This window comes from Rhynchophorus ferrugineus, unplaced genomic scaffold, assembly GCF_030347505.1.
Source record: "Rhynchophorus ferrugineus isolate W39M unplaced genomic scaffold, kcgeb_rfMv2 rfM17, whole genome shotgun sequence".
Classification (NCBI taxonomy): domain Eukaryota; kingdom Metazoa; phylum Arthropoda; class Insecta; order Coleoptera; family Curculionidae; genus Rhynchophorus; species Rhynchophorus ferrugineus.
The window spans coordinates 2,197,817-2,222,060 of NW_027472596.1; the positions used below are offsets into that span (position 1 = coordinate 2,197,817).

Here is a 24,244-nt window from a genome sequence, read left to right on the forward strand (position 1 = left end):
AATATTTAACTTTGAAATTTGTTACAATAATATGGAAAAAGTATTACACAAGTAGTACGAGAAAAGATGTTTAATAATAGCCCCATATAAAATAATTATTAACAACATGAAAATATTAAGTTTGCAATATTTATTAAAATATTGTAAGCAATGCAAACATTTTAAAATGTGACGAACAGATCAACATGTAAAAATAACCACCCATTAAACGCACTATACTTAACAATCGCTTCTTAGCTTTTTTATAAAAAGAGCCATATCTTCGACCTAAAATATAAAATAAAAATTATTAAACACAATAGTTTTAGAGAAAAGAGTCACTTGCCTATGTTATTCTTTAGACAGCAAATATATCACTGGTTTCAAGGTGTTAATCCTTCATTTTCTAAAAGGTATGTCTCAAATGTGCTTGTTATGAAGTTTATTTTTTACTTTATGATTTGAAAGGATTCTAGCATAATATCCTCTTATAAGGACTGTGACTCTTCCATCCAAATCATCTTGCACTTGATAGCTTTTATTTTTTCATACTACATAGCAATAGTGTCTGAAATAATTTAAACCCAGTAAACAATTATCTTCAAAATAGTAATAAAATATATACAAAATACATCATGCAGTAAATATAAATTCATACTAGTTTAAATAATTTTTGTCCATATCATTGACGGATGAATTGCCTGATTGACATTTATACATTTTGTGCCACAACATAAAGTAATATTCTAAATTTAAGGTTTGATTATGTCTACCTCATCGGGAAATTTAAACATATACATTATTTTCTCTTGGGACTGTATATCCTCTGGTGAATTTGGATCATTTTGTAATTGTTACAGAAATGTATATGTTTGAAATCTCTTCACGAATCTATAAATAGAATACTAAAGCCGTATAAACATAAGAGTTTTATGTTATATTCTTACCATAAACTTCAAACCTGGTGAATTTCAATATTATTAGTATTTTCTTCCTTATCATAACTGTTTATTATGCTACCAGCCATACTTACAATAATTTCATACTCTTTTAAAAACTCTTAGACGGTATATATATATATAAATGGGGGTATAGTGGCGGATTTATACATTTGCCGCCAGCTGTATATTGAATAACTGCAATATTCAATAAAATATAGTTTTGCATAGTAGTAAGATTTGTATTTATTGTTTTAGTCTCGTTTTCGAAAATTTCGAAATTCATGTCTGTACTCACTATAACGCTCTAGCTATACAGCGTAGCGTTTTTTCTTATAGTTTTAGATGCACCTGGAGGCTTGGCAAGTAAACGAGAGGGCCGAGGCCGCCTACCTGAAGATCCTGGACTGGAAGTTCGAATAAAACAAATATTTTTGTTGTTTATTGTCATATAGTTTTTATTATTATGAAAATATTGTCAAAACTTTTAGGATATTAAAAAAGAATGTACATTCATGTCTTAATTCTAAAATGTAATCCTATATTAACTAACATTTAACTTTAAATCAGGTACGGTGGACGAACTTCCAAAGTGCCTTTATGAACTACATCGTTTAGGTATGTGTGAATAAAAACAAAACCTGAGATCTCTTAAAAACAAAACAAAAAATTCTTATCCTAAGAGAAACAACTTTGTTCACATGCATAGATCCATCACATGAAATATAGGGTCTCGTTCAATCCGGCTATGGCAGGTCTGTTAAAGAAAAAAAAAACAATTTCATCAACTATTTAATAATATGACGAATGATAAATTATAAATAATATGGTAAATGCGAAATTATCAAATAATATGGCAAATACAATATTATAAACATGGTGACCCCTTTCGGTGATCATTTCCCTTAACCTTCCTCCACTCTTCCTAAATAACAACAGTAGATTAAATTAAATTAACTTTTTTTGAAACTGTAATTTTTTTAAATAATGTCAATATTCCAAATATCTCAGGGATAATGAGGCTTGGTTTCCTTATGACTTTCTGATGGGCAATGCAATACAATACAAAATATATATGATAATTTACATATTGCGATTGCCATTAGATGGTCAGAAAAAGACTACATCTATAATCGGTTATTTTGAACAAAAGCAACTTAATATATTGTCTATTCAAAGTTTTTTTCAGTAAAGCACCATGTATATTTGTGTTATCGAAACATCGCAATGTTGCCGCATCAACTCTGAGTTTTAGTTCAGTTTGACGTTGACATACCAGAATATTCTATTCTAAATAAAATAATTGAACAAAAACGTTATCAAATATAATTTATTTTAATATTATAGTATACATAAAAAAAGTTTATTATAAAGCAACAATAATTTATAGGTAAGAGTTAAAACCTCTTATCACTTTTATCATTAATTGCTTTCAGGAATTTTGCATTCGTCTGAGAACTGGTCGCCGCCCGGTTGTCAAATGTACGTTAAAATGTTGAAAACATTAGTTATAATTACTAGAGTTTACTCCAGGATATAAACCGGCAAACATTATTTTGTTTCTTTGAATATTTTGATTTTAAGTCGCTCCGTAATATTTTACCTAGTTTGAAAATGTCGAAAACAATAGATACTTAGGGTCACAAATTGATTTCGGCTTTAATAGGTTATTTCGAAAAGAAACATTGACATAAAAAAATTTTAAAATTTAATCTAAATAAAATAATTGAACAAAAATGTTACCAAATATAATTTATTTTAACATTATACTATATCTAAAAACTACAGTTAATTATACAGCCACAATAATTTATAGGTAAGAGTTAAAACCTCGTATCATAATTGTTTTCAAGAACTTTGCATATGTCTGACAGCGGGTCACCGTCCGGTTGTCAGATGTACGCTAAATTACTCAAAACATTACTTATAATTATTACAGGTTATAAACCTATTATTACAGGTTTTAGCCCTTTATTTTGATAAATTTTAAGTCGCTCCGTAATATATCATATTAATTCAGATATTCAGGGTTACAAATTGATTCCGGCCTTAAAAAAATACTAATACTAAAAATACTACACAAATATCAATGACGCATTACTAAAAACACTTTGAATAGACTATACTTACCACTTGATCCGATACAGGTGTGTTCGCTCAGGGACTTTATCAGCTGGAAGTTCTCTCTCTGTTTCTCCGTCAGATCTCAGCACCAGCGACGTGATATAACTGCCTCATCGACGTGATATAACCGGGCCAGAGCTCCAGATTATACTGCGGTATAGTCACCTTGTACATAGGATCGAAATAATTTCTCCCCAGCAGCTTGAAATCGAACGACTCCAGGCAACGCCTGACAATGAGATTGAAGATATGCAGGTAGTGCCAATCGCCCCAGTTCACCTCTCCCACCAAGCGAATGGACACCAAGTATTTCACGTTATCTGCAAAACATCACTCGCCAATGAGTCGACGGAAACTTGAAAATAAACCCAGCTAACACAATCGGCATTACCGGCGTATTTACCAGACGTTATTCCTCTTTATTAATGCTTGTTCTTTTGACGAAACATGACCTGCTCGGTATTTTCAAAAATATATCACACAGAAACAACAAAGACCTTCCAATGTTGGTATCAGCATGTAAAGACTAGCGATCATGCTTTTAATTTTTTTTTAATAGTACTCCAAAAATCTATAGCCTGTAAGAGCACAGAACTAGCTAAAAGACTGGAAGTTAATAGATTTGTCATCATAGGAAAGAAAATATATAAAACTGATACCAAATTAAAAAACAAGATGAGAGTCGAGTTAAAGGTTTGCAGTTACTGATGTTGGATAATGTTGAATTATAGAACGAAGGGACTAATTGGTAGCTAAATTAGCTACATAATCATTGAGTTACTAGCTGGCCACTTTTAAACATATCGGTGTAGATCCAGACAACCAAATGTGCACAACGAAAATGTTTTGAACCATTGACACATATGAATATGTTTTATACCATTAATTTGACTTTCTGCTATCAACAAATGACGCGATTGAAATATGGGATTAAAAAATATTCCATCGCAGGCATCCTAGATCACACACATCTTTAGTAGCTCCGGAAAAATCGGTTGGCGCAACTATATATCTACTATATAACCTAAACTAGAAAGATTGCTATTTATTCATACTAACGGAGCAAATCTCACTTTAAAAGGATCTTGTGAAGATCATTTGGTTTAGATTTAGGCTCAGAAAATCCAGAAATTGCCAAAACCATGATATTACCAGAAAAGTGGGAAAAGCTCATCGATCAAATTGATACGCTCAATAAATGTATAAATATATTCGCTTTTAAAAGCATGAAAAACAATCTGTAGTCATTTAGCACTTACTATCATCAGCAACAGCCAGTTCCATGGGATCCGGCTGGAGTTTGGTTGGGGTGTAGAGAGCAGCACCATCAAACAATATACCTGAAGAAAGTTTGTTTACGAAGGCTCTGCGAACTAGGACCTGTCGTGTTTTTGTATTGTTCAGTTCCGGTTTAAAATCGACACGGTACTGATTCAGTCCCCACTTGGTCGCGCTCAGCGGCGGAAAAATGTTCGCTTTGAGCAAGATTTTCTCTCCATCCGAGCCTACAAAATAGAAAATCACCAACCATCATCTGTTGTGTCTTAAGTACGTTTAGAGGTCCTAACCTTGTTTGGTCGCATAATGTTTGGGCTTCGAGTCCACGATTCCTTTCCGATTAGTTCTTCCTTTAACTCCCCTACCGCCGCCACGTTTCTCGTCGCCTGTACCACCAGTCTGTCGAACTATAAATCAATAATGTCTAATACTACTCATCTACAAAATGAATCAGAGACAATCTTACCTTGAGCTGTCAAGGCTTGTTGTTGTTCTTCAACGCATATAGTTCCTGGATCACGTCCCGCAGATTGCTGCAAATTATGCATAATATCACCCACAATAACTCATAACGTTATCAACAACGTCTCACCTGCGGAAGGGAATCTGGAGGTCCGCGAGCGCCCCACTGACTCTGTTGACCTGACGCTTGCGGCGGGGGCTGGGACTGAGATTGTTGGACTTTGGGGCCCCACTGGCCCTGTGGTGCTTGATGTTGCTGCGAAGCTCCTCGGGTGCCCCAGGCTCCTTGCGGTGCAAAAGTTCTGGAGCCACATTGACGAGATGGGCCTTGCGAGAGACCCGGTCTGGGGCCGCTCCCTCGGCCCTGCTGATGTTCGCCTCTGGCTCGGCCGTGAGCCCTGCCCCCCGGTCTATTTTCCATTACAAACCTATACAAATTTCGTTGATTTTAACGTAAATAGAAACGAATCAATTTTAAGAAAGAACAAAGCTGCTTAACGGACAAGAATATTAGAAAACTGCTTACCTGTTAAAGAAACAAACAAAACTAAACCCTCACAAGTTTTTAAACTCATTAATCATGTAAATCTCAGCAAATATTAATATAAATAGGCGAATAATACAAAAATACAATCAGCCCTTATACAGAAGCGAGGGAAAATGAATGACAATTCCCTCGCGTTTCAGTCGGTAAATAAGTTTTCTTACTTTTCTTTCTAATGAAGTTAGCAATTAGCGCTGGACATAATATATAGATTCGAATGAATTAAAATATTTCAATTGTAATTCCTTCATTCTGATAATAATAATATGATTATAATTTAACTTATAAGTCATAAACCCGAGATTTTCCAATGTATCTCAGATATATGTACCACCACAGATGATATTTAAATTAAATATCTCAAAATATCAAACAATACATTTAGAACCAAATGAACAATTTTAGGATATAGAATGGTGGGTACAGACTTGAGCATTCGTGGCGAATTTCCTGTGAAAATTGAAAATGCGCACGAGCAGAACTGAATTCTCTTTGCTTAGTTCCAGTGTTCGCCACAATAACTTTCGGCGCTTGGCGACAAACAGAATGCAAGATACAGAACAAACAGGACGAACGGATTTAGTTAACAAATTTGAGTGAACGTGGAAAATATTGGCGATTATGAATGACATGTTTTGATTTCGAGAAAGTAACCCTGTTTTTCCTTTTAATTTAATGATTACTATAAAGATGATTTTGAATGATAACTACGTGTTTTATATCTATTAATGATTAATAATAATAAAACATATAATTATATAAAAACCCCATAAAAATACGAAAAATTAAAATATTTATATATAACTTGCAGGAATCTGGAATATTTAACTTTGAAATTTGTTACAATAATATGGAAGAAGTATTACACAACTAGTACGAGAAAAGATGTTTAATAATAGCCCCATATAAAATAATTATTAACAACATGAAAATATTAAGTTTGCAATATTTATTAAAATATTGTAAGCAATGCAAACATTTTAAAATGTGACGAACAGATCAACATGTAAAAATAACCACCCATTAAACGCACTATACTTAACAATCGCTTCTTAGCTTTTTTATAAAAAGAGCCATATCTTCGACCTAAAATATAAAATAAAAATTATTAAACACAATAGTTTTAGAGAAAAGAGTCACTTGCCTATGTTATTCTTTAGACAGCAAATATATCACTGGTTTCAAGGTGTTAATCCTTCATTTTCTAAAAGGTATGTCTCAAATGTGCTTGTTATGAAGTTTATTTTTTACTTTATGATTTGAAAGGATTCTAGCATAATATCCTCTTATAAGGACTGTGACTCTTCCATCCAAATCATCTTGCACTTGATAGCTTTTATTTTTTCATACTACATAGCAATAGTGTCTGAAATAATTTAAACCCAGTAAACAATTATCTTCAAAATAGTAATAAAATATATACAAAATACATCATGCAGTAAATATAAATTCATACTAGTTTAAATAATTTTTGTCCATATCATTGACGGATGAATTGCCTGATTGACATTTATACATTTTGTGCCACAACATAAAGTAATATTCTAAATTTAAGGTTTGATTATGTCTACCTCATCGGGAAATTTAAACATATACATTATTTTCTCTTGGGACTGTATATCCTCTGGTGAATTTGGATCATTTTGTAATTGTTACAGAAATGTATATGTTTGAAATCTCTTCACGAATCTATAAATAGAATACTAAAGCCGTATAAACATAAGAGTTTTATGTTATATTCTTACCTTAAACTTCAAACGTGGTGAATTTCAATATTATTCGTATTTTCTTCCTTATCATAACTGTTTATTATGCTACCAGCCATACTTACAATAATTTCATACTCTTTTAAAAACTCTTAGACGGTACATATTATTTTAGCAATAAACATTGTTTTTTAGGAAAAGAAAACTACACGTCCCGTCGAAAAATGTTTCACAAGACATTTTATTATGGTATGCCATCGTGAAAAGTATGGTTATAAACAAAAGAATACTAGCGGCTGTTTACACCATTGAAACACTGTCATTCGAGGGCCATCTGCAACGTTGCCGATATGTTAAATTAGTATTATTACCGCCAGCTGTATATTGAATAACTGCAATATTCAATAAAATATAGTTTTGCATAGTAGTAAGATTTGTATTTAATGTTTTAGTCTCGTTTTCTCTATTTTTCCGCATTCCAATATTTAAAATTTTAGGGCGCTTCGATTTAAATTGGATTATTTATTATATTTGATAGTAAAAAAATGGTTCTGTGCAACTAAGCACAAAAATAACACAATTGAATAAATTGAACTAAAATGTATCATCGCAAATAATCTAAATTTGCCTACAATAGATTTGTGACCGGTCGTGCAACTACCAATATTTTATATTGATTTGAAGCCAAAAGGAAATAATAAACATGTTTAGGAGATTGATGATTTGGACCACAATGTCATTAAATGTGAGCCACCAAACACAAAAAGAATCATCCCACAATGCGCCAGATGTCAAGCATATGGGAAATTAAAACATATTGTTGCAAGTTGTGTGATGCGTGAAATGCGCAGGAGAGCATGCGACCAATAATTGCACACGCAAAACACTTGACGACAAAGTAAAATGTGTTAACTCTGACGGTGACCATCCTGCAAATTATAGGGGATGCCTAGTCCATAAAGTGTTGCAAAAAAAATGTATCTAGCACTGGGAGAAAAAAGGAACTTACAGTCACCAAAACAGGCCATACCATCTAACTCGCCTAAAGCAACAATGCAACATACTCAGAGGATAAAAAAATAAAATACATACTTTATTTATTTCACGAACTTCATTTTTCACTTACGTATTATTTCTTACACTAGTTTTTGACCAGAAATACTATAAATGAATTTCAAAAGGACTTTTGTAAAGTAATAAAGTAAAGGTGTAACGTAATAAAGGTAATATTTTTAATTTATATTTTTATAATGTCTAACTCATAGCGAAATTTCAACATATACGGTATTTTATTTTCGGCTGAATATATCTTCTGATGATTTAGATTATTTTTTAGTCATTAAAGAATTGTAAATGTTTGAAATATCTTTAGGAATCGATAAGTAGAATACTAAAGTTGTATAAACATAAGAGTGTTATGTCATATTACCATAATCTTCAAATGAGTTAGATTTCAATATTATTCGTATTTTCTATCTTACCATAACCAAATCATAATTTCTTTCTTATGCTATTGTGAAAAGTATACGCGCCTCCGAACCAAACCGTTAAATAAATTTGATGGACCCGAATTTTCGAGTTAATTTCGATCACGAGAAAATACCGCTACGGAGAATACGTTTGCCGATTACAATATACGCCCAGAGACAGAACTATTCGCTTCCTTCATGTCTGTACTCAGTATAACCCTCTAGCTATACAGCGTAGCGTTTTTTCTTATAGTTTTAGATGCACCTGGAGGCTTGGCAAGTAAACGAGAGGGCCGAGGCCGCCTACCTGAAGATCCTGGACTGGAAGTTCGAATAAAACAAATATTTTTGTTGTTTATTGTTATATAGTTTTTATTATTATGAAAATATTGTCAAAACTTTTATGATATTAAAAAAGAATGTACATTCATGTCTTAATTCTAAAATGTAATCCTATATTAACTAACATATAACTTTAAATCAGGTACGGTGGACGAACTTCCAAAGTGCCTTTATGAACTACATCGTTTAGGTATGTGTGAATAAAAACAAAACCTGAGATCTCTTAAAAACAAAACAAAAAATTCTTCTCCTAAAAGAAACAACTGTGTTCACATGCATAGATCCATCACATGAAATATAGGGTCTCGTTCAATCCGGCTATGGCAGGTCTATTAAAGAAAAAAAAAACGATTTCATCAACTATTTAATAATATGACGAATGCTAAATTATAAATAATATGGTGAATGCGAAATTATCAAATAATATGGCAAATACAATATTATAAACATGGTGACCCCTTTCGGTGATCATTTCCCTTAACCTTCCTCCACTCTTCCTAAACAACAACAGTAGATTAAATTAAATTAACTTTTTTTTTGGAACTGTAATTTTTTAAAATAATGTCAATATTCCAAATATCTCAGGGATAATGAGGCTTGGTTTCCTTATGACTTTCTGATGGGCAATGCAGTACAATACAAAATATTTATGATAATTTACATATTATGATTACTATTAGATAGTCAGAAAAAGACTAGATCTATAATCGGTTATTTTGAACAAAAGCAACTTAATATAATGTCTATTCAAAGCTTTTTTAGTAAAGCGCCATGTATATTTGTGTTGTCGAAACATCGCAATGTTACCACATCAACTCTGAGTTTTAGTTCAGTTTGACTTTGACATACAAGAATATTCTATTCTACATAGAATAATTGAACAAAAATAAAGCAACAATAATTTATAGGTAAGAGTTAAAACCTCTTAACAACTCTTAAGTTATAATTCAGTTTGGCACTGACATAAAAAAAATCTAATCTAAATAAAATAATTGAACAAAAATGTTACCAAATATAATTTATTTTAACATTATAATATATCTAAAAACTACAGTTAATTATACAGCCACAATAATTTATAGATAAGAGTTAAAACCTCGTATCATAATTGTTTTCTAGAATTTTGCATATGTCTGACAGGTGGTCGTCACCGTCCGGTTGTCAGATGTACGCTAAATTACTCAAAACATTACATATAATTATTACAGGTTATAAACCTATTATTACAGGTTTTAGTCTTTTATTTTGATAAATTTTAAGTCGCTCCGTAATATATCATATTACTTCAGATATTCAGGGTCACAAATTGATTGCGGCTTTAATAGATTATTTCGAAAAGAAACGGGGTAACGGAGGCCCTCTTTGCCGGTAAATTTCGTTAGAGAGGTAATTATTGATGATATTAAATAATATAAGCCCCTACAATTTTAATGAATATGTTTTTTAGCAGTGTGCCGGCGTGCTAAATATTACTGTGGGTACTGTGAATAACATCGCTTACAAAATGAAGAATAATACGTTAGAGAAAATTGTCTCTCTGGAAAGTATACATAAAAGAATTAGGGACATGTAGCTTTTTGAGGTATACACTCTTACAGGGTATAGATTTTAAACGGTGTAAAGATAACCCTTGGATAGGTTTAATGGAACTTCCAGATATTACCTTAAAATTAAAATAATATAAGAAACTTGAATATTTCAAAATGGTTCATTGTGGCACTCTTGGCAAGACAGTAACAAAAAAAGTGTAAAGACAACAAATATTGATGGAAAAAGGTAAAAGTTTCAATAGTATTCGATTAGGTTTTGTTGGTCATATATACTTATTAATAGTTAATTGCAGATATATTGCTAATTAGGCATGGTAATTACGATGTCGATTACCAAATTGCATTATCTCTTATAGTTTCCGAGATATGGACTATCGAAATTTTACAATTTTGGCTCTGCTTCTAACTTGCCAAAATTGGAAAATGGTCTTATGAATTACCGATGTCGCGTATTATATCTATTAATAATTAATTGCAGATATATTGCTGGTCGAGAAGGATAATCCAACAAAAACTGTTTGGATATGTGGAAGGAAGCATTGTCAACTATAACACCTTCAGTTTGGATGAACTTGGTAAGACATACAGAGGAAGTAATTGATAAATGGTGGAATCGTGAACATGTTTTAGACAGATTAGAAATTAACAGTTTAGTGATTGCGTCGGAAAGTGAAAGTGACTGAAGGAAACATTCAGGATATGTGATAATGCTGAAATGTGCAGTGCCGGAAATTCCTGAGACAGAGTGATGAGAGTGTAATCAACTAAATGTATGCACATAATTAATTGAATATAACTGTAGAAAATGGTATTGTAGGGCGTGAAAGATTTGTGTGCACAGATATGATTGTAATTGTTCAAAATTAAACATGTGCAATAAGTTAGAATGTATGAGTAGAGATTGAATACAACTGGTTTTGTAGATATGGTAAATGCATTAGACGGAATTCAGTGACTAAGTTTATGAAGAATGGTGTACACAGATAGTAGCAGAAGAAATAAAATATACAGTGATGCCAAGATGACTTAACAAGTAAACACACCATCGAAGGAAGAACTAAACGTAAAAAGGTAAATATGCTCTAGAATGAACTCGCTTCTGAGATATATAATTGTTAATTAGGTAGATGATTAGGCCTCTACCAGGGGATACCACTACATAAAAAAAACGCGCCTAGAAATTCTGCCTCATGGGTGGCGTGGAAGGAGTTCAATGTAAACAAAACAAATCTAACCTACAAACTATTATACCAATGTTCTTAATTATAGTTTTAAGTCTTTCAATAGTATATGTATTATGTTATGTACTATAATGTTAAAATAAATTGTATTCGTAACATTTTTGTTCAATTATTTTATTTAGATTAGAATTTTCTTGTATGTCAAAGCTAAATTGAATTAAAACACAGAGTTGATGCGGCAACGTTGCAATGTTTCGACGTCACAAATATCCATGACAAAAAACTTTGAATAGACTATACATTTAAGAGAAGTCACAATACTATTAAATAAAATAGTGAATGCGGCGGCAAGACACAAAGATTTAATCGACACAAAAACTCACCTGTGCAGATATTGGGCCGTCATGAAAGCAAGTTTGTGGGCGTACTGACAGGGAGCCGGCACGCGGATGGTACCGGACCAATTGAAGTACATGTGCGTGAGCTTGAAGGTGAACAATGTATCCTCGATGATGTTGTAACTGGTAGGCGCTACGGTTCCCTGATTGACACACTGGGACACCAGGAAGAAGTCGTACCGTTCCGGCAACGTGATGACGTCGTCGACGACCGTACCCGCCGGTGGATTGCTGCTCAGCCCGTCCGCTTGGGCCCTAAAAATTTTGGTGTTAATACGCTTCGATACTATGATGAAGGCCAGCTTCAGGGGTCGGTCCTTGAACAGATCGCTCTTCAGCTTCTCCTTCAGCAATTCCACCTCGTGTTCCTTCACGTATTTTATCTGACCGTCGCCCACACCATCTCTGTATACCACTATGCGTTCTGAAACGATATAAGATGAAAATCGTCGGTGATACCGGACACCGCGTCCTTACCTGGATATACACCATTCCGCGACTGGAAGTGTTCGCAGGCCAACGTGACAAAGGCGGCTATGTTACTGCTGAGCTCTTGCTCTTGCGCGTGCTCCACTGCCATGCTGAAATACTGTGAGCATCCTACATCAATGGAGGCCACCATTCCGGCGAAACTCTTCCCTTTGTTGGCAGTATCACGGCAGACGTCGTAACTGAAAGGAGGCGCAAAAGAATTAGTATGGAGTATGGGAAAAGGAACAAATACCGCAAGTTTGGTAAATAGCCTGTATTGTTCCGATACATATAAAAAGATAAAAGAGGCTATAATAATTATACCGTTGTAGTGCGCCGTTGTTTAAATATACGGCAATATTACAGAAAGTCGTCTAAAATAAGTAGTAGATGAGTCGCTAACAGAATTGCAGAGAAAACAAATAGTGGAAAAATTCGATCCTAAAAAACATCACGTCATATTACAGTCTTCCCTTGACATATCATGGCCAGGTTTCCCTGGAGCCATCTTATGTTAAAACAGCGGGTTTTAATTCGTACCCATGGGAGTTTTGAAAATATGGGTACTCATTTGAGTACCGTCATCGTTTGAAACAACGTTACGTCACTTACCCTACGACCATCGTAAATCTAGGCATGGTAGAACCCCACGGCGACCCGCCAAGCTTACAGTTCATCTGTATGGCGATCTTCATAGCTACCGACCGATTATCTGAAATCAAACGAGACTGAGCGCCGATATCACGAATTCCATGAGCACCTACTCTTCTGAACGGCCTTCGCTACGGCCACCTGGCACGGCATCGCCCTATCCACGTAGCATTTCTTCTTCACCGCGGTGTATTTATCGTGGGAATTACTGGTGAGTACCACGAACACCAGCTGGGCGTGGAGGGTCGACATGGCGTATTCCAAACCGCCCAGGTAGCTCTGCGCCCGATCGTCCCCCAAATCGACGGTTTTTACCCCCGAGATTTGGAATTTCATCACTGGAAAACGAAACAGACATTCATTAGCCGTAAGCGACAGTAGCAGCTGATTTTGCATGATCATAGTCAGCATTCGGCGAGTTTCCACAGTTTACGCTTGCTGACTGCGGCAGCCACTTTTGTTTCAAACCTGGCGCTGGTTGGAGTTTTAGTATCACTTAATTGTTTGTATGGTATCCTATATTATTATATTATATATTCATACATTAAGTTAGCTTAAGCGTTATATTTAGCGTTGGGAACTATCGAATGAAAACGACTATCGACTTTTTAATAATTGACTACTTTTTACTATCGACTGTTTCAATCGTTATTTTCGGCCCGACTGATTTTGTCATTATTTACTATCGACTTTTTTGTCGGGTACTTTTAGTTACTATTTTTGGTTCTACTAATTTCATTCGACTGATTCTTCTGGCTCTGTCGTAGTAGCCGCGACCTTGACAAAAATTTACCCAGTTTATGCTTCCATAGATTTATATGTAATATATATAGTTTTATAATTTTGTGGTAATTTGCTTGTAAATAACAATATGTTGTATATTAATATAGCAGCATTTTGGAACGATATTTTTCAAGATTGTTAATGTAATAGGGCAAAAAGATTAAAATTGTGAATGATAAATAGTAAAATATTTTTGACTTTTTACGGCACTAATAGGTAATATTTCGATTACTCCCTCGATTTTTGTTAAAAAATACTTTCGTTCAATAATAAAGTATTTACTTTATTTAAAAAAGCTCTAGTAGTTATTGTGGGATCATTTTTAAAACTAACATATTAAAATACGATAAAACATGTGTGGGGTCTTATACCATTCTATAGAAAAATTCAATTCGTTTTTACATATCCACAGAACATTCCAATATAAAAGTAATTCTATTTCGTTTAAAATGAAATATTAAATTGCATGTTAATAGTATTCAGTAATTATTTTTTTCCTTCTCGTCTTTTTTAAAGGTATTACGTAAGGGAATATTTACATCTCCGACTCGCTTATACTACCGTTAGAAAATATAATCACAGTACATCTTCGTCGACATCACGAATTGGAAAAAAAATGTCGAACCGTGCATTTGAATTTTTGAATAGTAATTACTAATTTTAGTCGCTAGTTTTTTGACTATCGACTTTTTTTTTCTGTTTTACGACTATCGTCTGTTTTCAGTCGATAGTTCCTAGGCTTGTTATATTGTTTTGTAAGGTTAAGAATCTTGTTGTTTATAATTTATTTACTTTTGTACACTTCATATTTTAATCATAAATAGTAGATATTAATATATAAACCAATGACCTGTAAATAGTGTTAAAAAACTTTCACCCACTATATATATAATTGACCATACGAATATAAAAGTTCACATAAATATGACTCAATGTTCTTTACGTGAGTATATCCCATCAAAATCCCAGCTCGTTGATCATAAAGCAAACTAAAATCATAAAAATATTAGCATTTATAAATTTTAGCTTAATCGATCTGGAATTCATAAGACTGTATCCAAAGGTGGGAGGTGAGCGTTAATAAAATAAGATAAAAGTATGATTTTAACCAAAGCCAAAGCCAAGTCTCCCTGCTAAAATTGCAATAGATATCATATTGTATGAAACCCGAGCTAATAAACCTGACCAGTGGCAATTTGAAAAGATTGGACTTATTGACTCATAAAGATTTATATAATATTCAGCAAGCAAATCAATTGAATATCACAGGTACAAAATATAAAAGCGATGCTACAAGTGTTGAAGCATGGGTAAACAAGGTCAAAAATACAGGATGTGTCTGATATACGCCACAATCTTAGTTTCTGGGTACCTACACTACTTTAAAAAATTCGAGATAATTTATTTTATTTATACTACATTCTTCGAATTTACATATGACTTGCGAGAACTGGCAAAGTTGAACACTCAAATCAACATGGTATGGGGTGATAAATTACTCACCTCGGGCGACCTGTTGTATGCTGGCGACAAACTCGCCGGTGGCTTTCTTGAGCCGTACCGGACACACCACCACCAGCGCGTCCAACTTGGCAGGCGCGAACATGGTGGCAGTCTTCAGGTTGCCGGTCCAATCGGCACGAGGTCCGGGCATGAGCGAACCCGAGCCGCCAGCGAGGGTTTCCTGCGGTAACACGCGTCCTGTGAACTGGACCAGGTCCTGGGCCAGCTTCAGGTCCCATTTCTTGAGTTCTTCAATAGCCTTCGGGCATTTTTGCAGCTTCGCGCTGAACTCGCGCAGTTTGTTCATCCGGGCTAGAGTGGAGCAGATAGAGAATGAGAACGCTATTGGGGGTGTTAGCCACCGAAAAAAATATCGATATTTCTAAGAAAAAGCAAAAACAGTTAAATATTAGAGTAAAGAAATATATATTTCTTTTAAATAATAAAAATGTTTGGCGGAACTTTAAAATTAACTACCAAAATTCACTAAACCTTTACAATTGTAATAATATAGTTAATATATTACTAATATAACGATATTTAATCTATTTCGAACAAATATCAAAAAATATCGATAGATCGACCAAAAATATGGATATTTTTTTCAGAAAATATCGATATATTTTCTGCATCCCTAGAACGCAATATTGCAACTCGATGCGGAGCCGACAACCATTTTGGATTGGGTTAAGTTGGACTTTACCGAAAAAATGTCTCAATATATTTTTTTATTACTCCTCGTGAGTCCACAATCTGCCCTATTGGCAATAAGTATTTCTTATGTCTATATTATATATACATGGCATGTAGAAAATCACTTCATTAAGCAATCTTCTGTATAAAATATTATCTTAATTAATTAGTCTTATTCTAAAGTCTACATATGTCTAGTAATCCGATCAGGTGGTGTTAAACGTTTTAGTCTACGCACTTCACTATCACGTCGCATATTTAGCTGATTAGCGAGTACATTGGGATGCACTGACACTCCTTCGAAGTACTTCACACAAACACGTTGAATTACACTCGTTATAGGTTCTAGAGGAATATCGCGTTGTATCATTTTATTTGAAATATAGTACGGAGCATCAACAATGACACGCAACACCTTATTTTGGAACCGTTGAATGATGGGTATATTAGAATTGCTAGCGGTACCCCATAGTTGGATTCCATATGTCCAAATGGACTTGAGTATAGACTCACACAGCAATACCTTGTTATCTAATGATAATTTGGATTTGCGCCCGATGAGCCAATACATTTGATATAATTTTAGTCCCAGTTGTTTCCGTTTAGAGAGTATATGCTTCTTCCAGGTTAGGCGTCGATCTAAGTGCATACCAAGATATTTAACATGCTCTGCTTGGGGGAGTTGACGATGATTGATATTCACTGGTGGACATGTTCTTCCACGCAGGGTAAACGTTATATGCGTTGATTTTGTTTCATTGGCTTTATGGCAACTTTATTGACCCTTAATTTCTCGTGCGCTAAATCCATTTGAAATGGCGAATCTAGAGAGCTAGTAATTCTATTTTCCTCATCTTTATGCAGCTGAGACTGGAAACCCAGCAGCGCCCGCAGACATCTGGAGAATCTCGAAAAGTCAAAAAAGACATTCACCCCCCTGAAATCTGCATGGTCAGGAAATTTCGTAGTCTCCTTGCCGAATCCTTCGAAAAACTAATGGGATGCCTACCTTTTAAAAAAGGAAGTGGCGCCACTCGAAACAAAAACGTCATCAGAGAGGCCAATAATCTAGTGAAAATAATGCCTCCAAACTCTCTCCAAAACCATCTAGTCTCACCAAAAATGCTACAAAAAATCATCAGCAAACTGAAGCCCAAAAAGGCACCTGGATACGATGAAATATCAGTATTCCAACTGAAAAAGCTCTCAGCTTTTTGCAGAGCAGAACCATATCATATCAGACGAACAACACGGGTTCAGACCCAAATATTAATGTGCAAAGTTCGACGGTCTCTTTCTCCGGGCTCCCTCGAATAGCTATGTCGTCAACTATGAAAAAGGTCAATCACTCGAATAAACCATAAATAATCCCATTAGTTTCTACCATTTTACAAAGTTCCAATCTTCACTTCTCAGATATACATAAAGGACATGCAGCTTTTTGAGGGATGTAAGACATCCTTTCATACACTCTTACAAGGGCATATGGTTTAAATGCTGTGAAGATCCACTGCCAGTTGTAAAAATAATTCAATTTTTTAAACTATTTGAATTTGTGTTTATCTTGATGAAACTTATATTGAATATTTCATAAAGGTTCATTGTGGCACTCTTGGCAAGAAAGTAACAAAAAAGTGTAGAGACAACAAAAATTGATGGAAAAAGGAAAAAGGTAAAAGTTGCAATAGTATTCGATTAGGTTTAGTTAGTCATTATATTTATTAACAATTAATTGCAGATATATTGCTAGTGGAGAAGGATATTCCATCAAAAACTGTTTAGGTATGTGGAAGAAAGCATAGTCAACCATAGCACTTTCGATTTGGATGAACTCGATAAGACATACATAGGAAGAAATTGATAAATTGTGATTAGAAATTAACAGTTTGGTAATTGGATTGGACAGTGAGTCGGAAAGTGAAATTGACTGAAGGAAACTTTAAGGATATGAGGTAATGCTGTGCAATGTTGGAAATTCCTGAGACAGTGTGATGGGAGTGGAAAAAGCTAAAGGTATGCATGGTAATTAATTATATATTAACTGAATATAACTGTAGAAAATGGTATTGTAGGGCGTGAAAGGTTTGTATGCACAGATATGATTGTAATTGTTCAAAATTAAATATGGGCATTAGGTTATAACGTATAAGGAGAGAATAAATACTGCTTTGTAGATATGGTAGATGTATTAGACATAATTCAGTGATTAATTTTATGAAGAATGGTGTACATAGATGGTAGCAGAAGAAATAAAATATACAGTGATACCAAGATGACTTCTAAAAAAGGTAAATATGCTCTCGAATGAAAGTAAAATACGTCTCTAATGTATACAATTGTTAATTGGGTGGGTGTTGTGGAAAAGAGTTTAATGGAAGCAAAACAAATCTAACGTACAAACTTATACCTGTGTTCCAAATTGTAGTTTTAAGTCCTTCGATAATATATGTATTGAATGTTAAAATAAATTATATTTAATGACATTTTTGTTCAATTATTTCATTTATTTTCGATGTCACAAATATCTATGACGCATTACTAAAAACACTTTGAATAGACTATACTTACCACTTGATCCGATACGGGTGTGTTCGCTCAGGGACTTCATCAGCTGGAAGTTCTCTCTCTGTTTCTCCGTCAGACCCGTCATCGTGCATAGCTGGGGCACCAGCATGACGATCTCTGGCATTCCGGCTCGGATTTCTCGCGGTTTGGACCGGGAAATGAGCATTGGCTGATTATTGCGGGTTATGCGGACGCGGTATCTCTCTTCGAAATATTGGCGGTAACTAATTTCGGTTCCTACAAACAACGGGCACGGCATAATCACACGACGAGTCCCCGAATCGCGCCGATAATCTTACCATCGCGTTTCTTGAATTTGCTATCTGGGTTCTGATCGTAATCGACGTCGTCTATCCGGTAGGTCTTGTTGTTGTAGTAGGTCATGACGATGCAGCCCATCACCCGTTGCTGGAACTCTTTCCTGGCGTTACGATCGTTCTGACACTCCAATAGAAGGTCATAGACGTTGTCGGTACGGAGGACCTGCAAATATACGAACGTGATAAGCTTCAGTCTTGGCCGAAATATCCTAGAACGCACCTTAAAGTTTAGATCGATGTTCAACATGATCTGTTTTTCATGCTGCCTCATCGACGTGATATAACCGGGCCACAGCTCCAGATTATACTGCGGTATAGTCACCTTGTACATAGGATCGAAATAATTTCTCCCCAGCAGCTTGAACTCGAGCGACTCCAGGCAACGCCTGACGATGAGATTGAAGATCTGCAGGTAGTGCCAGTCGCCCCAGTTCACCTCTCCCACCAAGCGAATGGACACCAAGTATTTCACGTTATCTGCAAAACATCACTCGCCAATGAGTCGACGGAAACTTGAAAATAAACCCGGCTAACACAATCGGCATGACCTGGCGTATTTACCAGACGTTATCCCTCTTGATTAATGCTTCTTTTGACGAAACATGACCTGCTCGGTATTTTCAAAAATATATCATACAGAAATAACAAAGACCTTCCAATGTTGGTATCAGCATGTAAAGACTAGCGATCATGCTTTTAATTTTTTTTTAATAATACTCCAAAAATCTATAGCCTGTAAGAGCACAGAACTAGCTAAAAGACTGGAAGTGAATAGATTTCTCATCGTGGGAGAGGAAATATATAAAACTGATACCAAATTAAAAAACAAGAGGAGAGTCGAGTTGAAGGTTTGCAGTTATTGATATTGGATAATGTTGAATTATAGGACGAAGGGACTAATTGGTAGCTAAATTAGCTACAGAATCATTGAGTTACTAGCTGGCCATTTTTAAACATATCGGTGTAGATCCAGTCAACCAAATGTGCACAACGAAAAGGTTTTGAACCATTGACACATATTCATATGTTTTATACCATTAATTTGACTTTCTGCTATCAACAAATGACGCGATTGAAATATGGGATTAAAAAATATTCCATCACAGACATCCTAGATCATACACATCTTTAGTAGCTCCGGAAAAATCGGTTGGCGCAACCATATGTTTACTATATAACCTAAACTAGAAAGATTGTTATTTATTCATACTAACGGAGCAAATCTCACTTTAAAAGGATCTTGTGAAGATCATTTGGTTTAGATTTTCGCTCAGAAAATCCAGAAATTGCCAAAATCATGATATTACCAGAAAAGTGGGAAAAGCTCATCGATCAAATTGATACGCTCAATAAATGTATAAATATATTCGCTTTTAAAATCATGAAAAACAATCTGTAGTCCTTTAGCACTTACCATCATCAGCAACAGCCAATTCCAAGGGATCTGGCTGGAGCTTGGTTGGGGTGTAGAGAGCAGCACCATCAAACAATATGCCTGAAGAAAGTTTGTTTACGAAGGCTCTGCGAACTAGGGCCCGTCGTGTTTTTGTATTGTCCAGTTCCGGTTTAAAATCGACACGGTACTGATTCAGTCCCCACTTGGTCGCGCTCAGCAGCGGAAAAAAGTTCGCTTTGAGCAAGATCTTTTCTCCATCCGAGCCTACAAAATAGAAAATCATCAACCATCATCTGTTGTGTCTTAAGCACGTTTAGAGGTCCTAACCTTGTTTGGTCGCATAATGTTTGGGCTTCGTGTCCACGATTCCTTTCCGATTAGTTCTTCCTTTAACCCCCCCTCCTCCGCCACGTGTCTCGTCATCTGTACCACCAGTCTGTCGAACTATAAATCAATAATGTCTAATACTACTCATCTACAAAATGAATCAGAGACAATCTTACCTTGAGCTGCCAAGGTTTGTTGTTGTTCTTCAACGCATATAGTTCCTGGACCACGTCCCGCAGATTGCTGCAAATTATGCATAATATCACCCACAATAACTCATAACGTTATCAACAACGTCTCACCTGCGGAAGGGAATCTGGAGGTCCGCGAGCGCCCCACTGACTCTGTTGACCTGACGCTTGCGGCGGGGGCTGGGACTGAGATTGTTGGACTTTGGGGCCCCACTGGCCCTGTGGTGCTTGATGTTGTTGCGAAGCTCCTCGGGTGCCCCAGGCTCCTTGCGGTGCAAAAGTTCTGGAGCCACCTTGACGAGATGAGCCTTGCGAGGGACCCGGTCTGGGGCCGCTGCCTCGGCCCTGCTGATGTTCGCCTCTGGCTCGGCCGTGAGCCCTGCCCCTCGGTCTGTTTTCCATTACAAACCTATACAAATTTCGTTGATTTTAACGCGTAAATAGAAACGAATAAATTTTAAGAAAGAACAAAGCTGCTTAACGGACAAAAATATTAGAAAACTGCTTACCTGTTAAAGAAACAAACAAAACTAAACCCTCACAAGTTTTTAAACTCATTAATCATGTAAATCTCAGCAAATATTAATATAAATAGGCGAATAATACAAAAATACAATCAGCCCTTATACGGAAGCGAGGGAAAATGAATGACAATTCCCTCGCGTTTCAGTCGGTAAATAAGTTTTCTTACTTTTCTTTCTAATGAAGTTAGCAATTAGCGCTGGACATAATATATAGATTCGAATAAATTAAAATATTTCAATTGTAATTCCTTCATTCTGATAATAATAATATGATTATAATTTAGTTTATAAGTTATAAACCCGATTTTCCAATGTATCTCAGATATATACACCACCACAGATGATATTTAAATTAAATATCTCAAAATATCAAACAATACATTTAGAACCAAATGAACAATTTTAGGATATAGAATGGTGGGTACAGACTTGAGCATTCGGGGCGAATTTCCTGTGAAAATTGAAAATGCGCACGAGCAGAACTGAATTCTCTTTGCTTAGTTCCAGTGTTCGCCACAATAACTTTCGGCGCTTGGCGACAAACAGAACGCAGGATACAGAACAAACAGGACGAACGGATTTAGTTAACAAATTTGAGTGAACGTGGAAAATATTGGCGATTATGAATGACATGTTTTGATTTCGAGAAAGTAACCCTGTTTTTCCTTTTAATTTAATGATTACTATAAAGATGATTTTGAATGATAACTACGTGTTTTATATCTATTAATGATTAATAATAATAAAACATATAATTATATAAAAACCCCATAAAAATACGAAAAATTAAAATATTTATATATAACTTGCAGGAATCTGGAATATTTAACTTTGAAATTTGTTACAATAATATGGAAAAAGTATTACACAAGTAGTACGAGAAAAGATGTTTAATAATAGCCTCATATAAAATAATTATTAACAACATGAAAATATTAAGTTTGCAATATTAATTAAAATATTGTAAGCAATGCAAACATTTTAAAATGTGACGAACAGATCAACATGTAAAAATAACCACCCATTAAACGCACTATACTTAACAATCGCTTCTTAGCTTTTTTATAAAAAGAGCCATATCTTCGACCTAAAATATAAAATAAAAATTATTAAACACAACAGTTTTAGAGAAAAGAGTCACTTGCCTATGTTATTCTTTAGACAGCAAATATATCACTGGTTTCAAGGTGTTAATCCTTCATTTTCTCCAAGGTATGTCTCAAATGTGCTTGTTATGAAGTTTATTTTTTACTTTATGGTTTGAAAGGATTCTAGCATAATATCCTCTTATAAGGACTGTCACTCTTCCATCCAAATCATCTTGCACTTGATAGCTTTTATTTTTTCATACTACATAGCAATAGTGTCTGAAATAATTTAAACCCAGTAAACAATTATCTACAAAATAGCAATAAAATATATACAAAATACATCATGCAGTAAATATAAATTCATACTAGTTTATATAATTTTTGTCCATATCATTGACGGATGAATTGCCTGATTGACATTTATACATTTTGTGCCACAACATAAAAGTAATATTCTAAATTTAAGGTTTCATTATGTCTACCTCATCGGGAAATTTACACATATACATTATTTTCTCTTGGGACTGTATATCCTCTGGTGAATTTGGATCATTTTGTAATTGTTACAGAAATGTATATGTTTGAAATCTCTTCACGAATCTATAAATAGAATACTAAAGCCGTATAAACATAAGAGTTTTATGTTATATTCTTACCATAAACTTCAAACGTGGTGAATTTCAATATTATTCGTATTTTCTTCCTTATCATAACTGTTTATTATGCTACCAGCCATACTTACAATAATTTCATACTCTTTTAAAAACTCTTAGACGGTACATATTATTTTAGCAATAAACATTGTTTTTTAGGAAAAGAAAACTACACGTCCCGTCGAAAAATGTTTCACAAGACATTTTATTATGGTATGCCATCGTGAAAAGTATGGTTATAAACAAAAGAATACTAGCGGCTGTTTACACCATTGAAACACTGTCATTCGAGGGGCATCTGCAATGTTGCCGATATGTTAAATTAGTATTATTATATTATATATAAATATATATATACATATATATATATATATATATATATATATATATATATATATATATATATATATAAATGGTGGTATAGTGGCGGATTTATACATTTGCCGCCAGCTGTATATTGAATAACTGCAATATTCAATAAAATATAGTTTTGCATAGTAGTAAGATTTGTATTTATTGTTTTAGTCTCGTTTTCTCTATTTTTCCGCATTCCAACATTTAAAATTTTAGGGCGCTTCGATTTAAATTGGATTATTTATTATATTTGATAGTAAAAAAATGGTCCTGTGCAACCAAGCACAAAAATAACACAATTGAATCAATTGAACTAAAATGTATCATCGCAAATAATCTAAATTTGCCTACAATAGATTTGTGACCGGTCGTGCAACTACCAATATTTTATATTGATTTGAAGCCAAAAGGAAATAATAAACATGTTTAGGAGATTGATGATTTGGACCACAATGTCATTAAATGTGAGCCACCAAACACAAAAAGAATCAACCCACAATGCGCCAGATGTCAAGCATATGGGAAATTAAAACATATTGTTGCAAGTTGTGTAGATGCGTGAAATGCGCAGGAGAGCATGCGACCAATAATTGCACACGCAAAACACGTGACGACAAAGTAAAATGTGTTAACTCTGACGGTGACCATCCTGCAAATTATAGGGGATGCCTAGTCCATAAAGTGTTGCAAAAAAAATGTATCCAGCACTGGGAGAAAAAAGGAACTTACAGTCACCAAAACAGGCCATACC

General features: G+C 34.5%; 2 protein-coding genes and 2 long non-coding RNA genes across 4 annotated transcripts; all 4 read right to left on the reverse strand.

Annotated features, from left to right (window-relative positions):
• Positions 1-117: 117 nt before the first annotated feature.
• Positions 118-433, reverse strand: LOC143205827 (uncharacterized). The gene is made up of 2 exons (XR_013007940.1): positions 326-433; positions 118-267 (listed from the first exon to the last, which is right to left on the reverse strand). It is a non-coding gene; the product is annotated as an uncharacterized LOC143205827 (long non-coding RNA).
• A 2,550-nt stretch (positions 434-2,983) lies between these two features.
• LOC143205777 (piwi-like protein Siwi) lies at positions 2,984-5,335 on the reverse strand. The gene is made up of 5 exons (XM_076418814.1): positions 4,912-5,335; positions 4,786-4,852; positions 4,610-4,726; positions 4,301-4,546; positions 2,984-3,361 (listed from the first exon to the last, which is right to left on the reverse strand). The coding sequence occupies exons 1-5, from the start codon at positions 5,200-5,202 to the stop codon at positions 3,117-3,119; spliced, it is 966 nt and encodes a 321-aa protein (XP_076274929.1). The 5' UTR covers positions 5,203-5,335; the 3' UTR covers positions 2,984-3,116.
• A 926-nt stretch (positions 5,336-6,261) lies between these two features.
• LOC143205828 (uncharacterized) lies at positions 6,262-6,577 on the reverse strand. Its single transcript, XR_013007941.1, has 2 exons — positions 6,470-6,577; positions 6,262-6,411 (listed from the first exon to the last, which is right to left on the reverse strand). It is a non-coding gene; the product is annotated as an uncharacterized LOC143205828 (long non-coding RNA).
• A 2,442-nt stretch (positions 6,578-9,019) lies between these two features.
• LOC143205825 (piwi-like protein Siwi) lies at positions 9,020-23,421 on the reverse strand. The gene is made up of 16 exons (XM_076418845.1): positions 23,143-23,421; positions 22,853-23,086; positions 22,541-22,793; positions 20,983-22,482; positions 20,857-20,923; positions 20,681-20,797; positions 20,372-20,617; positions 19,178-19,434; positions 18,937-19,120; positions 18,641-18,874; positions 15,380-15,691; positions 13,207-13,431; positions 13,055-13,154; positions 12,449-12,642; positions 11,957-12,395; positions 9,020-9,171 (listed from the first exon to the last, which is right to left on the reverse strand). Exons 4-16 carry the CDS (start codon positions 21,271-21,273, stop codon positions 9,129-9,131), a joined length of 2,709 nt encoding a protein of 902 aa, XP_076274960.1. The 5' UTR covers positions 21,274-22,482; positions 22,541-22,793; positions 22,853-23,086; positions 23,143-23,421; the 3' UTR covers positions 9,020-9,128.
• Positions 23,422-24,244: the final 823 nt, after the last annotated feature.

Coding starts and splice junctions, on each gene's coding strand:
- LOC143205777 (XM_076418814.1), bottom strand. CDS start 5,202: ATGGAAAATAGACCGGGGGGCAGGGCTCACGGCCGAGCCAGAGGCGAA. Junction 4,727..4,785: donor ACAAGCCTTGACAGCTCAAG/GTAAGATTGTCT, acceptor ATTGATTTATAG/TTCGACAGACTGGTGGTACA. Junction 4,547..4,609: donor ACATTATGCGACCAAACAAG/GTTAGGACCTCT, acceptor TCTATTTTGTAG/GCTCGGATGGAGAGAAAATC.
- LOC143205825 (XM_076418845.1), bottom strand. CDS start 21,273: ATGGAAAACAGACCGAGGGGCAGGGCTCACGGCCGAGCCAGAGGCGAA. Junction 20,924..20,982: donor CTCCAGATTCCCTTCCGCAG/GTGAGACGTTGT, acceptor CATAATTTGCAG/CAATCTGCGGGACGTGGTCC. Junction 19,121..19,177: donor ACATCGATCTAAACTTTAAG/GTGCGTTCTAGG, acceptor GTATATTTGCAG/GTCCTCCGTACCGACAACGT.